This window comes from Tachypleus tridentatus, unplaced genomic scaffold, assembly GCF_004210375.1.
Source record: "Tachypleus tridentatus isolate NWPU-2018 unplaced genomic scaffold, ASM421037v1 Hic_cluster_1, whole genome shotgun sequence".
Lineage (NCBI taxonomy): Eukaryota > Metazoa > Arthropoda > Merostomata > Xiphosura > Limulidae > Tachypleus > Tachypleus tridentatus.
This window is the reverse complement of record NW_027467777.1, coordinates 30,415,960-30,430,653: the sequence shown is the minus strand read 5'-3', so window position 1 is coordinate 30,430,653 and position 14,694 is coordinate 30,415,960. Positions and strand designations below refer to the sequence as shown.

The window sequence follows — 14,694 nt, the reverse complement described above, 5'->3', positions numbered from 1 at the left end:
AAGGTAAGGTTGATCTGGTCCTACACTAATGTTGAATATAGACAAGGTAAGGTTGATCTGGTCCTACACTAATGTTGAATATAGACAAGGTAAGGTTGATCTGGTAAGGTACACTAATGTTGAATATAGACAAGGTAAGGTTGATCTGGTCCTACACTAATGTTGAATATAGACAAGGTAAGGTCGATCCGGTCCGACACTAATGTTCAATATAGACAAGGTAAGGTTGATCTGGTCCTACACTAATGTTGAATATAGACAAGGTAAGGTTGATCTGGTCCTACACTAATGTTGAATATAGACAAGGTAAGGTCGATCTGGTCCGACACTAATGTTGAATATAGACAAGGTAAGGTTGATCTGGTCCTACACTAATGTTGAATATAGACAAGGTAAGGTTGATCTGGTCCTACACTAATGTTGAATATAGACAAGGTAAGGTTGATCTGGTCCTACACTAATGTTGAATATAGACAAGGTAAGGTTGATCTGGTCCTACACTAATGTTGAATATAGACAAGGTAAGGTTGATCTGGTCCTACACTAATGTTGAATATAGACAAGGTAAGGTTGATCTGGTCCGACACTAATGTTGAATATAGACAAGGTAAGGTTGATCTGGTCCTACACTAATGTTGAATATAGACAAGGTAAGGTTGATCTGGTCCTACACTAATGTTGAATATAGACAAGGTAAGGTTGATCTGGTCCTACACTAATGTTGAATATAGACAAGGTAAGGTTGATCTGGTCCTACACTAATGTTGAATATAGACAAGGTAAGGTTGATCTGGTCCTACACTAATGTTGAATATAGACAAGGTAAGGTTGATCTGGTCCTACACTAATGTTGAATATAGACAAGGTAAGGTTGATCTGGTCCTACACTAATGTTGAATATAGACAAGGTAAGGTTGATCTGGTCCTACACTAATGTTGAATATTGACAAGGTAAGGTTGATCTGGTCCTACACTAATGTTGAATATAGACAAGGTAAGGTCGATCTGGTCCTAGACAAGGTAAGGCTGATCTGGTCCTACACTAATGTTGAATATAGACAAGGTAAGGTTGATCTGGTCCTACACTAATGTTGAATATAGACAAGGTAAGGTTGATCTGGTCCTACACTAATGTTGAATATAGACAAGGTAAAGTCGATCCGGTCCGACACTAAAGTTTAATTCGGATAAAGTAAAGTTGGCGTCCGGCATGGCCGAGCGCGTTAGGCGTGCGACTCGTAATCCGAGGGTCACGGGTTCGCATCTCATTCGCGCTAAACATGCTCGACCTTTCTGCCGTGGGGGCGTTATAATGTGACGGTCAATCCCACTATTCGTTAGTAAAAGAGTAGCCCAAGAGTTGGCGGTGGATGGTGATGACTAGCTTACCTCTTGTCTTACACTGCAAAATTAGGGACGGCTAAGTTTTCTCCTCCTGGTTTGCGGGTTGTGCGATGGGCTAATAATCTACTCACTTAAAAAACCAGCCTGTTAATGAATCCTCAAGAGATTGCGGCCCTATGTTCCTTCATGGAATCGTGAGGCATAAATAATAATAAAGTAAAGTTGATCAAGTCCTACACTAATTTTAAAATAAAGATAATATCTACATTCAATACAGGCTGTTATTGTTAAAACAGTTTGTCGTCCGAAGCTAGCTAGACTAGACGAAAAGCTGACTCCACTCACCGCTGATTCTTGGGCTAATTGATACCACGAATAGTGGGATTGACTGATACATTATAACGCTCGCACTTTGCGAGTCGAACCTCCTCTAACCACCAGGTCATGTCACACTAATCACAATTAACACTTGATACAAGTTGCTAGAATATACTGTTGTTAAAACTATTAAAACGAGTCAGAAGTTGTTTTATCAGCTGTTATTGTGTTAATGTCTTTTTTTTTTTTTACAGGAAGCGTCGATTTTCGTCTTTGAAAAGCGAGTAGCAGATAAACTACACAAACCGAAACGAAAAGAAACCATTACAGAAATCTTAAGGTTCAGTGTCCGTCAACTGGACAAACTGAAACACCCGAAATACTTGACTTTCTATCATCCGATTGAAGAGTCCAGGTGAGAAATTTGAGACAAACCTAAGAGAGATATAAGAGTTATTAATTGGTAAGTTTGTTCTGATGCTAGTACAATGACAAAGAAAATCCCAATTTCCCTGATATAGTAGAGGCTGGTGAGTCTCCAAACGATGAAAGTGTTATTAATGTGTTACGTTGTGTTAAATTTTTAGGTGATTATAACGCTCTAAGCTGTTTCAAAATGTTAAGTGATAAAAAGCTGTCACAAAGAATTAAGTTGTCACAAGTTGTTTAGTTTTATAAAGTATTAAACTGTTATAAAGTATTTAGTTTTTATAAAGTACTGTAATAAAGTGTTTAGTTTTTATAAAGTATTAAACTGTTATAAAGTGTTTAGTTTTTATAAAGTACTGTAATAAAGTGTTTAGTTTTTATAAAGTATTAAACTGTTATAAAGTGTTTAGTTTTTATAAAGTACTGTAATAAAGTGTTTAGTTTTTATAAAGTATTAAACTGTTATAAAGTATTTAGTTTTTATAAAGTACTGTAATAAAGTGTTTAGTTTTATAAAGTATTAAACTGTTATAAAGTATTTAGTTTTTATAAAGTACTGTTATAAAGTATTTAGTTTTTATAAAGTATTAAACTGTTATAAAGTGTTTAGTTTTATAAAGTACTGTAATAAAGTGTTTAGTTTTTATAAAGTATTAAACTGTTATAAAGTGTTTAGTTTTTATAAAGTACTGTAATAAAGTGTTTAGTTTTTATAAAGTATTAAACTGTTATAAAGTATTTAGTTTTTATAAAGTACTGTAATAAAGTGTTTAGTTTTTATAAAGTATTAAACTGTTATAAAGTGTTTAGTTTTTATAAAGTACTGTAATAAAGTGTTCAGTTTTTATAAAGTATTAAACTGTTATAAAGTATTTAGTTTTTATAAAGTACTGTAATAAAGTGTTTAGTTTTATAAAGTATTAAACTGTTATAAAGTATTTAGTTTTTATAAAGTACTGTTATAAAGTATTTAGTTTTTATAAAGTATTAAACTGTTATAAAGTATTTAGTTTTTATAAAGTACTGTAATAAAGTGTTTAGTTTTTATAAAGTATTAAACTGTTATAAAGTATTTAGTTTTTATAAGGTACTGTAATAAAGTGTTTAGTTTTTATAAAGTACTGTAATAAAGTGTTTAGTTTTTATAAAGTATTAAACTGTTATAAAGTGTTTAGTTTTTATAAAGTACTGTTATAAAGTGTTTAGTTTTTATAAAGTACTGTAATAAAGTGTTTAGTTTTTATAAAGTACTGTAATAAAGTGTTTAGTTTTTATGAAGTACTGTAATAAAGTGTTTAGTTTTTATAAAGTATTAAACTGTTATAAAGTATTTAGTTTTTATAAAGTAATGTAAAAAAGTGTTTAGTTTTTATGAAGTATTAAACTGTTATAAAGTGTTTAGTTTTTATTAAATGTTAAGCTGTAATAAAGTTTTTAGTTTTATAAAGTGTTATGGTGTTAAAAAGTGTTTAGTTTTGTTAAGTGTTAAGCTGTAATGAATTGTTAAACTGTTATAAGGTGTTTGGTTTTATTAAATGTTAAACTGTTATAAAGTGCTTAGTTTTTATAAAGTGTTTAGTTTTATTAAATGTTAAACTGTCATAAAGTGTTTAGTTTTCATAAAGTGTTTAGTTTTATTAAGTGTTAAGCTGTAATGAATTGTTAAACTGTTATAAGGTGTTTGGTTTTATTAAATGTTAAACTGTTATAAAGTGTTCAGTTTTCATAAAGTGTTTAGTTTTATTAAGTGTTAAGCTGTAATGAAGTGTTAACTTTTATTATATTAAAAGTGTTTAGTCTTTATATAGTGTTAAGTGCTCTACAGAAATTGCTATAAATACTTATAGTGTTGTGTTTTGTATTAATGTTTACCCACGTCTCTAGTATATGAACTTAAAATGACATAATGCTACATCTAATGTTTCGGTACTGATGCTTCAGTGTAGTGGGAGATACGACACGGCTACTGAACTCTGACGGACCGTAATTTAGGTTTAGGGGATTTAACGACATTGATTTTGTGAGACAAAACAAAATCGAAGCCTGATCTTTAAGACCTTTTTGATGTCATCTACTTCAAGTGATAAGTAGAACAACCTTTGGCGGTTATCGACTTCCACATAAAAATCAACATTTTTACATCCGTCAATTTAGTCTTCCAAGCCGCCAGTGACGTCACTGCTATAGTTAAAGTGGCGCCACCTAGACCATTACTTGACGATAAGTAAGATTCTTGCAGAGATTATATAAATCCTGCCTCATCTCAGGATTACTTCCAGACTTCCTCATACAACTAAAGCAAGTCCAGACCTCATCCCTTGACGGCTGTTAAACTGGAGACAGTACACACATTAATAATGTATTTAAGTAAGACGTTACTGGTTCAAATGTGATGGTTCTCATTATGACGTCATTGATTAAAATATTGTAGTTCATGTTTTGGTTAGTTTACAGATATATTAGTTCATACATGATATCTTTGATACGAATGATATTTTATTTTATGTAAGGTAAACTAATGTATTGTAATTCATAATGTTTACAGAGACATGTTGTAACATTCAACATGTTGCAACATAACCCACCCTCACATGTACACCGTATGTACTTTTTCTTCGCCATTAAAGTCCATGCGATAATTTTTACTCTGATCCACAATCCGCGTGAAATATGGTGTTAGTTTCTATGGTAACCAGAATGATGAACGAGTTCCACGTACACGATAAAAAAAATCAATTATTTCTTTACCCAAACAAAAGAAATCACTGACTTTTAAAATCAATGACTTTTAAAAGAAAATAACGAGAAAAAAGAAACATTCACGTGATAAAAAGACTGGATATAACCAAGGATTGACAAAACTAATGATTGGATATAACCAAGGACTGACAAAACTAAAGACTGGATACAACCAAGGACTGACAAAACTGAAGACTGGATATATCCAAGGATTGACAAAACTAAAGATTGGATATAACCAAGGACTGACAAAACTAAAGACTGGATATAACCAAGGACAGACAAAACTAAAGACTGGATGTAGCCAAGGACTGACAAAACTAAAGACTGGATATAACCAAGGACTGACAAAACTAAAGACTGGATACAACCAAGGACTGACAAAACTGAAGACTGGATATATCCAAGGATTGACAAAACTAAAGATTGGATATAACCAAGGATTGACAAAACTAAAGATTGGATATAACCAAGGACTGACAAAACTAAAGACTGGATATAACCAAGGACAGACAAAACTAAAGACTGGATGTAGCCAAGGACTGACAAAACTAAAGACTGGATATAACCAAGGACTGACAAAACTAAAGACTGGATATAACCGTCGACTGACAAAACTAAAGACTCGATATAACCGTGGACTAACAAAACTAAAGATTGGATATAACCAAGGACTGACAAAACTAAAGACTGGATATAACCATGGACTGACAAAACTAAAGACTCGATATAATCGTGGACTAACAAAACTAAAGATTGGATATAACCATGGACTGACAAAACTAAGGACTGGATATAACCAAGGCCTGACAAAACTAAAGACTGGATGTACCCAAGGACTGACAAAACTAAAGACTGGATATAACCAAGGACTGACAAAACTAAAGACTGGATATAACCGTGGACTGACAAACCTAAAGACTCGATATAACCGTGGACTAACAAAACTAAAGACTGGATGTAGCCAAGGACTGACAAAACTAAAGACTGGATATAACCAAGGACTGACAAAACTAAAGACTGGATACAACCAAGGACTGACAAAACTGAAGACTGGATATATCCAAGGATGACAAAACTAAAGACCAAGGATTGACAAAACTAAAGATTGGATATAACCAAGGACTGACAAAACTAAAGACTGGATATAACCAAGGACAGACAAAACTAAAGACTGGATGTAGCCAAGGACTGACAAAACTAAAGACTGGATATAATCAAGGACTGACAAAACTAAAGACTGGATATAACCGTCGACTGACAAAACTAAAGACTCGATATAACCGTGGACTAACAAAACTAAAGATTGGATATAACCAAGGACTGACAAAACTAAAGACTGGATATAACCATGGACTGACAAAACTAAAGACTCGATATAATCGTGGACTAACAAAACTAAAGATTGGATATAACCATGGACTGACAAAACTAAAGACTGGATATAACCAAGACTGACAAAACTAAAGACTGGATGTACCCAAGGACTGACAAAACTAAAGACTGGATATAACCAAGGACTGACAAAACTAAAGACTGGATATAACCGTGGACTGACAAACCTAAAGACTCGATATAACCGTGGACTAACAAAACTAAAGATTGGATATAACCAAGGACTGACAAAACTAAAGACTGGATATAACCATGGACTGACAAAACTAAGGACTGGATATAACCAAAGACTGAAAAAACTAAAGACTGGATATAACCGCGGACTGACAAAACTAAAGACTGGATATAACCAAGGACTGACAAAACTAAAGACTGGATATAACCAAGGACTGACAAAACTAAAGACTGGATGTAGCCAAGTACTGACAAAACTAAGGACTAGATATAACCAAGGACTGACAAAACTAAAGACTGGATATAACCGTGGACTGACAAAACTAAAGACTCGATATAACCGTGGACTAACAAAACTAAAGATTGGATATAACCATGGACTAACAAAACTAAATACTGGATATAACCATGGACTGACAAAACTAAAAACTGGATATAACCAAGGACTGACAAAACTAAAAACTGGATATAACCAAGGACTGACAAAACTAAAGACTGGATATAACCAAGGACTGACAAAACTAAAGACTGGATATAACCAAGGACTGACAAAACTAAAGACTGGATATAACCAAGGAATGACAAAACTAAAGACTGGATATAACCAAGGACTGACAAAACTAAAGACTGGATATAACCAAAAACTGACAAAACTAAAGACTGGATGTAGCCAAGGACTGACAAAACTAAAGACTGGATATAACCAAGGACTGACAAAACTAAAGACTGGATATAACCAAGGACTGACAAAACTAAAGATTGAATATAACCGAAAACTGACAAACTAAAGACTGGATATAACCAAGGACTGACAAAACTAAAGACTGGATGTAGCCAAAGACTGACAAAACTAAAGACTGGATGTAGCCAAGGACCGACAAAACTAAAGGCTGGATATAACCAAGGACTGACAAAACTAAAGACTGGATATAACCAAGGACTGACAAAACTAAGGACTGGATATAACCAAGGAATGACAAAACTAAAGACTGGATATAACCAAGGACTGACAAAACTAAAGACTGGATATAACCAAAAACTGACAAAACTAAGGACTGGATATAGCCAAGGACTGACAAAACTAAAGACTGGATATAACCAAGGACTGACAAAACTAAAGACTGGATATAACCAAGGACTGACAAAACTAAAGATTGGATATAACCAAGGACTGACAAAACTAAAGACTGGATATAACCAAGGACTGACAAAACTAAAGACTGGATATAACCAAGGACTGACAAAACTAAAGACTGGATATAACCAAGGACTGACAAAACTAAAGACTGGATGTAGCCAAGGACTGACAAAACTAAAGACTGGATATAACCAAGGACTGACAAAACTAAAGACTGGATATAACCGTGGACTGACAAAACTAAAGACTGGATATAACCAAGGACTGACAAAACTAAAGACTGGATATAACCATGGACTGACAAAACTAAAGACTGGATATAACCAAGGACTGACAAAACTAAAGACTGGATATAACCAAGGACTGACAAAACTAAAGACTGGATATAACCAAGGACTGACAAAACTAAAGACTGGATATAACCAAGGACTGACAAAACTAAAGACTGGATATAACCAAGGACTGACAAAACTAAAGACTGGATATAACCAAGGACTGACAAAACTAAAGACTGGATATAACCAAGGACTGACAAAACTAAAGACTGGATATAACCAAGGACTGACAAAACTAAAGACTGGATATAACCAAGGACTGACAAAACTAAAGACTGGATATAACCAAGGACTGACAAAACTAAAGACTAGATATAACCAAGGACTGACAAAACTAAAGACTGGATGTAGCCAAGGACTGACAAAACTAAAGACTGGATGTAGCCAAGGACTGACAAAACTAAAGGCTGGATGTAGCCAAGGACTGACAAAACTAAAGACTAGATATAACCAAGGACTGACAAAACTAAAGACTGGATATAACCGTGGACTGACAAAACTAAAGACTCGATATAACCGTGGACTAACAAAACTAAAGATTGGATATAACCAAGGACTGACAAAACTAAAGACTGGATATAACCATGGACTGACAAAACTAAGGACTGGATATAACCAAAAACTGACAAAACTAAGGACTGGATATAGCCAAGGACTGACAAAACTAAAGACTGGATATAACCAAGGACTGACAAAACTAAAGACTGGATGTAGCCAAGGACTGACAAAACTAAAGACTGGATATAACCAAGGACTGACAAAACTAAAGACTGGATGTAGCCAAGGACTGACAAAACTAAAGATTGGATATAACCAAAAACTGACAAAACTAAAGATTGGATATAACCGCGGACTGACAAAACTAAAGACTGGATGTAGCCAAGGACTGACAAAACTAAAGACTGGATGTAAACTGACAAAACTAAAGACTGGATATAACCAAGGACTGACAAAACTAAAGACTCGATATAACCAAGGACTAACAAGACTAAAGATTGGATATAACCAAGGACTGACAAAACTAAAGACTGGATATAACCATGGACTGACAAAACTAAGGACTGGATATAACCAAGGACTGACAAAACTAAAGACTGGATATAACCAAGGACTGACAAAACTAAAGACTGGATATAACCAAGGACTGACAAAACTAAAGACTGGATATAACCAAGGACTGACAAAACTAAAGACTGGATGTAGCCAAGGACTGACAAAACTCTAAAGACTGGATGTAGCCAAGGACTGACAAAACTCTAAAGACTGGATGTAGCCAAGGACTGACAAAACTAAAGACTGGATATAACCAAGGACTGACAAAACTAAAGACTGGATATAACCAAGGACTGACAAAACTAAAGACTGGATATAACCGTGGACTGACAAAACTAAAGACTGGATATAACCAAGGACTGACAAAACTAAAGACTGGATATAACCATGGACTGACAAAACTAAGGACTGGATATAACCAAGGACTGACAAAACTAAAGACTGGATATAACCAAGGACTGTCAAAACTAAAGACTGGATATAACCAAGGACTGTCAAAACTAAAGACTGGATGTAGCCAAGGACTGACAATACTAAAGACTGGATATAACCGTGGACTGACAAAACTAAAGATTGGATATAACCAAAAACTGACAAAACTAAAGACTGGATATAACTGTGGACTGACAAAACTAAAGACTGGATATAACCAAGGACTGACAAAACTAAAGACTGGATATAACCAAGGACTGACAAAACTAAAGATTGGATATAACCGAAAACTGACAAAACTAAAGACTGGACATAACCGTGGACTGACAAAACTAAGGACTGGATATAACCAAGGACTGACAAAACTAAAGACTGGATATAACCAAGGACTGTCAAAACTAAAGATTGGATGTAACCAAGGACTGATAAAACTAAAGATTGGATATAACCAAAGACTGACAAGACTAAAGACTGGGTGTAACTATAAACTGGATATAGTGTGATAAATAATTTTAGAATTTACTCAAGTATTTTCAGACTTTCTGTTAAGAGAACCAGACCGTTGAAGCTAAATGTTTTAATAATTATAAAAGCGTCCTCCGAATAAAAAGAAAAGATTTTTTAACGAATCAACATTAGGGTTAAAAGTTGCTAAACTATTCGCTCGGTATCATGAAGAAAGATTTAGGAAACAGATGTAGTCGTTAGTTACGACCTTCAGAGACTGGAAACAGATGTAGTTTTTAGTTACGACCTTCAGAGACTGGAAACAGATGTAGTTTTTTCAGAGAAGACCAAAGGATAGAATCACATTAATGGTTAAACATTGACCAACAAAGAAGTTCACAAACTGGATAAATCAGAACTCACTGAGTAATAGAAACAAATCATCCACGAACTGAAGGATTTATTTTGTGGTTTTACGAATTAGGTAAAATAAGTACAAAATTTTTGTGAAACTGGACAGTTGTGAGAAACTAGATTTCAAAAGGAAGACTAGAGTGAGAAACTGGTGACATCAGACTGACTAAGTCCAAGTATCAGAGATATTCAACCAATATGCACTGATAAATGAAATTCAAGATGAACCAATTAAACGTGATAATTTATAACCAAACCGTAAATTTTGTATCAAATTCTAGACTTGTTTTCACATTACTACTTTTAATTTAAAACTTCGTTTTTCACCGGGATTTTTAAAGAAAAAATCAAAATACTGAATTATAGTTTCATTTTGTTTGGCAACAAAGACAATTTGTTGTTATTATCTGTTGTCATAGTGACCAAATTCTCTATTTATTATTCCACTGTTTCTCTTTTCGTGACGAAAGAACCTAAGAAAATCGTCCCTTTATTAGATTAACGTCAGTACACAACATGTTCGGTCGAATTATTTGATAAAAAGTGGTCGGATTATTGTCTGATTCTTTTATTAATAGAACTTTAACCGATGTCGTTAGCAGAAAAATTTCAGAGCCAATTTTCTAAGCCTCGTGCGATCAAAATATTCAACACCATTCAGTAATAATAACATACATTTGTTGAACTATATAATTAGGCAGTTAAGTTTGACAAATCGGGAAGAAAAACCATCTTAATTAGATCAACCTTACAACAAATATAAGAGAAAGTTTGGATCATTTATACAACCTTGTTGCCATAGCAATGAACAAGTAATGTTGAAAAGAAAAAAAAACATAATATCAAAGTGTACGTACAAACAAATACTATCCAGAAATGACACGTCATGTTGTCCATTCACCGTTCATATACTAGCTGTGTGTTCCTAGAACAATCAATAAGGTTGTCACGTCGTGATTGACCTAGAGAAATCTACTGCCAGTGGTTATGAACATTTTGAGTACAACAAAATGTGACCTGATTTCAATGGAAATGATTCACTTGTGTAAAAGTAGATATGATGTTTTGTGAAAAATCTGTACATGATGAAGAAATGTGGATATCATTTTCAGATTCTGGAATTACTGTGATACATGTAAAAATTTCAAGACAGTAAAATCATTGCTGTTTAAATACTAAAACTATGTTCTAGATACTGTAGATCTTATAGACATGTAAACCTAACGTGGTCTAGTCTTTATTGTGTTCGGATTGGGAATTCAAAGTTTCCTGGTTCGGATTACCTTGACCCAGAAACAAAAGCTTCCTTTGAACTTTGGAACCTTTTGTGCGCTATGAACGTAACATAAAAATGTGATTATTGGTTGAGACAAGGGTCTGATATTCATGATTATTGGTTGAGACAAGGGTCTGATATTCATGATTATTGGTAAGACAAGGGTCTGATATTCATGATTATTGGTTAAGACAAGGGTCTGATATTCATGATTATTGGTTGAGACAAGGGTCTGATATTCATGATTATTGGTAAGACAAGGGTCTGATATTCATGATTATTCGTTGAGACAAGGGTCTGATATTCACTGAAGTCATGAAAAGGTCATGCTCACTTTCAATACTATAAAAGGGTCATGCAGTGGTCATCAGTGGTCATCATTAGTGTAAAAAAAGCTTCGATTAAGTTTCATTTGTCTGGCGTTAAACTCAGTTTCAAACCAAAATTTCGTTCACTACTTCCTCTCTTCTGAGATTATCTTATAAACAGATTTATGATAATATATATATATATATATATATATAACACAAAACAAATGTTCCAAGAAGATAACATGACGTATCGTTAATTAAAATATTCGTTTTAATATTTGTTTTTCTTTAAATGGATAAGTCTTACCTGATGGTTATACCGCCAAGCTTGGGCTCGTTATGGCCTGGTGGTTAGGGCACTTGACTCGCAATCTGAGAGTGGTGGGTTCGAATCTCCGTTACACCTACCATGCTTGCTCTTCCAGCTGTGTGGGTGTTATAATGTCACAGTCAATCCCACTATTCGTTGGTAAAAGAGTAGCCCAAGAGTTGGCGGTGGGTAGCGATGACTAGCTACTTTCCCTCTAGTCTTACACTGCTAAATTAAGGACGGCTAGCGCAGATAGTCCTTGTGTAGCTTTGCGCGAAATTCAAAAACAAAACTGCAAAGCTTTACTAGACCGTATAAAATAAAGCAGATGACAATTGGATAACAGAATCTCTCCAGGTACGTCTCTCTCCATTGATTCGTGTATTTTGTACGTTTTCTAGCTATACTCTTGCGTTTGCGGCAGAACCAGTGACGGGGAGTCTTGCCAACGTTCTGGGATATCTCGAAGAAAGACTGCCTCAGACATTACCATCTGCCACCAAAGAATACAGTTTCTTACCACTAGAGATTAAATATGGCCTCCTTCAGGTTTGTCTTATTTTTCCCGCAATTTTTTTTACTTATTCGTGAAAAGAGATACAAAAAACAATATATAAACAATATATCTGAATGGAAAATTATTTTTGTTATTTTTACGTTCTAATTCTACGCTTGAAAGTAAATGTATTAAATTACTAAACTTATTTTATGTTTATATCACAATTATGTTAATTAGGTCCCAGTTATATCACCAATATCGTGGCTATGTTGACACCTGGTGATAAAATTTCTTCAACCCGAGCATTTTAGAAAAGTGAACCTTTCTGCTTCAAGAGTAAACAGGGAATAGTGGGGTGATCGAATGAGCGATAAATAAAGGAAGATTAGTGACGTCATGAAGGTTATCCATTTTCCAGGAAATATTTACTATATATCTCCTTGTCCATTACAATGTCGCCGGTGACGAGAGCTTTACGTAAAACCAAAGAAATTAGTTGTGTAACACAAGATACCATTTATCTTAAATAGTGTAAAAATGCAATCATACACAAACAACTCTTAGAGAACATTGCAACAACCATAAATCTTCCATTAACACCAAACATCTTCCTGTTGCTCAACTCTTGAAACAACCCAGTCATTCCATTATCGATGTCTCTCTCAGTGGCATTAAAACAGGATTCAAAATTAAAACAGACAGAGAAATAATCTAAACACTGTTTGACCTTTCTCAATTAATCTAGATCCTGGAATCAGTGACCTCTGTAAGACAATTTTGTATTCTTTGCTCATTTTTCGTTTAATGTGAAAGCTGAACATCCTAAAATTCATCATTTGTTTACGATCATTTATCATACCTGTTTTTGTAAATTAATTAGTATGCCTTTTTAAATCAACCCCCAGGTGTCACCTGTGTTTTATGTAAACACTAAGGTATAGTTTTACTTTTACGTATGATTAACTACTTTTGAAATAAAAATATCCCTAACACATTTTCACGTACACTCTTCCCCATCGGCTACATTGTACCGAGAAGGAAACGTTTACAACGATGCATGAAAAAATAAACCAAACATTCTCTTGACAACCCGATGACCTCCATGACGTTACTCATCTACAGCTGTTTCTCATAAAAACGACAATATTCATAATTCGATTAGGCTACTCATTTAATAAGTTTATAACGAGATGATTATGTTATATCCACGAGCGGCTTTTTAATAAAAGTTTAATTCAAATAAAAAAAATCGTTTCATAAAACGAGTGTTAATTACATGAGGTTGTTTTTACTGTGACAAACAACTGATTACATCCGTATAGAAGTAGACAATTTATTAGAGACAGGCGAAACGTAACGTGTACGTCGAGAGAAAGGAAGATGATGAAGTTAACACTAATAACGAGAAATTAAATTATTTTTAAAAAGAAAATTTAATCTTTCGTAAACAAGAAAGATGCTGGAAATTTCATTTTTTAACATAAATTAAAGTCATCCATTGTTTTTATTTTTCCTTTAATTACTCCACCTAGCGTATGATTCTCTAAATAGTGAAATCTGATAATTAAATTCGCAAGAAAAATTGTCTTTAAAAATTAAACTATTCCAAAAACTACATAAAGCAGTTTATACATAACAATGTTGTATCTGAAGTTACATATTTATTTATCTGAATGTTACTAGTTTATACATAACAATGTTGTATCTGAAGTTACATATTTATTTATCTGAATGTTACCAGTTTATACATAACAGTGTTGTATCTCAAGTTACATATTTATTTATCTGAATGTTACTAGTTTATACATAACAATGTTGTATCTGAAGTTCCATATTATTATATTGTTAGTCTTAATATTATTATATTAATAATATAATAATAAGTTGTTGTATAAGTAAGGCTTCTTTAATTTTGCGTTTGTTTATGTTTGTTTCTTTATTTAGTATTTGAGTGTTTTCTATGGTTATGTTGTGTTTATACAACAACTTAAACCCAAAATAAACCAATATAAAGAAACGCCTTTATACCTATATTAAATATAATAAAATAAATAATATAAAATTATATATTCAAACATCT

The 14,694-nt window shown here is 33.5% G+C and overlaps 1 protein-coding gene across 1 annotated transcript in view; it reads left to right on the top strand.

Moving 5' to 3' along the window:
• The first annotated feature begins 933 nt into the window (after nt 1-933).
• Nucleotides 934-14,694, top strand: part of LOC143241744 (SCY1-like protein 2) — a 74,539-nt gene continuing 60,778 nt past the window's right edge. Inside the window, exons 1-3 of the mRNA XM_076484969.1 lie at nt 934-951; nt 1,917-2,077; nt 12,517-12,664. Of these exons, the coding sequence (XP_076341084.1) occupies nt 934-951; nt 1,917-2,077; nt 12,517-12,664 (327 nt within the window). The remainder of the gene's footprint in view (nt 952-1,916; nt 2,078-12,516; nt 12,665-14,694) is intronic.